Below are 2,371 nucleotides of genomic sequence, written 5' to 3'. Positions count from 1 at the left end.
TCTTTATGGCTAGTGAAATGAATTTCTGCAACCCTAGTTAGAAATAAAGTTTCGATCACCATATTTACAGGTACATCATGTACATCCTCTACAACAGCAAAAATATATGCCACAAAATGAAGGACCGTTTTTGCAAATTTGGCGCACACAACTAAATTGACACTGCAAAAGGCGATTGACATTTAGAAAAGTCATGCGAAAAATTCAGGAATTTGAAATGGAAACAGTACAGGTGCATAGATTTCCAGGTGTCCAAACCTCATTTTTACGCTGGTGTCCAGGAAACACGAGTTATATCCTAACAGTTACGCGAAATCGTACATACTCTACTGCGCGTATTCACTCACAAAACCAATATGGTTTAGTATTGTTTAGTACAGTACCAAGTTCTGTTTCTGTTGTGATGGTGAAAATGTCGCTTTTCTTTTTTCAACGAAACGTTCTTTTTTTCCTGTGAAAAAGACTCCTCTGCTAGTCTCCAGCGCCGCTTATGTTTATCACGTTTCAAAGACGCTGCAGACCTCGCTGTACTGTTGAGGAGAATGGTAGAGGTTTGTAAAGAAATCCCCAGCAGCCAATGGACGGGCAGTTGTGAGGGGCAACAACGTCTATCAACCATTTGTAGCCAATGAATTGCGGAGCAAGGCGGAGCTCAGGTGCGCGCCGCTGCGTCCACTTGGCGAAGAGCCTGGGAGACGCCTGTGGCAAAAAAGTAACTGTCAAATGCGCGGCTCCTTTAATAAGAGCGATCAGTCCGGCTCCGAGAGTCATGGCGACCACAGCGTCTAATCATTACAATATCCTCACCTCCAGCTCGTCCATCGTGCACTCGGAGCCCGGGAGCATGCAGCAAGCGACGGCTTACAGAGACGCACAGACTCTGTTGCAGAGCGACTACTCACTGCAGAGTAACAGTCACCCGCTCAGCCACGCACACCAGTGGATAACGGCGCTGTCACACGGAGAGGGGGGTCCGTGGTCCTCCAGTCCTCTTAGCGAACAAGACATAAAGCCCACTGTGCAGAGCGGTAGAGAGGAGCTGCACAACTCCAGCAGTTTGCAGCACCAGCCGCGACCGCCCCATCTTGCGCACCAGCCGCATGGGACCCACCAGGACGCGCGGGCATGGAGAACGACCTCAGCTGCGCACATACCGAGCATGGCAACCCCTAATGGACAGAGCCTTATCTACTCCCAGCCTGGCTTCAGCGTGAACGGCTTGATTCCGGGAAGCGGACAGGGAATGCACCATCACACCCTCAGAGACTCCCACGAAGACCATCACAGCCCGCACCTAAGCGAGCATGGACACCAGTCCTCTCAGCATCAGCACCAGCAACACCAGAGCCACCACGAACACTCCGATGAGGATACGCCAACCTCGGACGACTTGGAACAGTTTGCCAAGCAGTTTAAACAGCGCAGAATCAAACTGGGCTTCACGCAAGCGGACGTCGGACTAGCTTTGGGCACACTATATGGAAACGTGTTTTCGCAGACCACGATCTGCAGATTCGAGGCCCTACAGCTGAGCTTTAAGAACATGTGTAAGCTCAAACCTTTGCTGAACAAGTGGTTGGAGGAAGCGGACTCTACCTCCGGGAGTCCGACCAGCTTGGACAAGATCGCTGCGCAGGGCAGAAAGAGAAAGAAGCGGACCTCCATCGAGGTGAGCGTGAAGGGGGCTCTGGAGAGTCATTTCCTAAAGTGCCCCAAACCAGCTGCTTCGGAGATTACTTCACTGGCGGACAGTCTTCAGTTGGAAAAGGAGGTGGTTAGGGTTTGGTTTTGTAACAGAAGACAGAAGGAGAAACGGATGACGCCTCCCGGCGGACCGCTCCCGGGTAACGAGGATGTGTATGGAGACACGCCGCCACACCATGGGGTCCAGACACCGGTCCAGTGAATAAATACGCACTGCTCAAACTGTTTTTTGACTGTCTCTGTTTTGATTCCTCCTGTAATGAACTCTTAAGCACTGGACTATCCTGAGCGAAAGCGGGTGCTTTGTGTTTGACTGTACACGGGAAGCCCACAAGCAAAGTGAGTATCACAACAAGGTAAATAACAACAGCCACTGAGATGTTCGTGTTCCTAAAAAGCTAGGACCAGACGTTGTGTAACGATATGCCTAACACTGTGACACCGCACGGTTTTAAGGTGTAGCCCCATTGTGGAAAGAACACTTTGCGTGTGGGAAGTAACGCCTAGAACAGCCTCGAGGTACCTTTACGGTTTACATATCTTGCTTTTAATCGTTGCATAATTTTGTACAGAATCCAAATCCGTGACCTGTTCAGTCAAAACGGCCGCAGGAGCCGCATTCGGTAAATAACCCCCATCTTTTCAAATCAACTTGTGCAAGTAGGGT

At 50.1% G+C, this 2,371-nt stretch overlaps 1 protein-coding gene across 1 annotated transcript; it reads left to right on the top strand.

Annotated features, from left to right (window-relative positions):
• Positions 1–577: 577 nt before the first annotated feature.
• pou3f2b (POU class 3 homeobox 2b) lies at positions 578–2,348 on the top strand. The gene is given in 1 exon segment (XM_036539207.1): positions 578–2,348. A coding segment is annotated over 1 exon segment (1,329 nt). The 3' UTR covers positions 1,907–2,348.
• Positions 2,349–2,371: the final 23 nt, after the last annotated feature.

Source organism: Megalops cyprinoides, chromosome 10, assembly GCF_013368585.1.
Source record: "Megalops cyprinoides isolate fMegCyp1 chromosome 10, fMegCyp1.pri, whole genome shotgun sequence".
Lineage (NCBI taxonomy): Eukaryota > Metazoa > Chordata > Actinopteri > Elopiformes > Megalopidae > Megalops > Megalops cyprinoides.
This window is presented reverse-complemented; position numbering and strand designations above follow the sequence as displayed.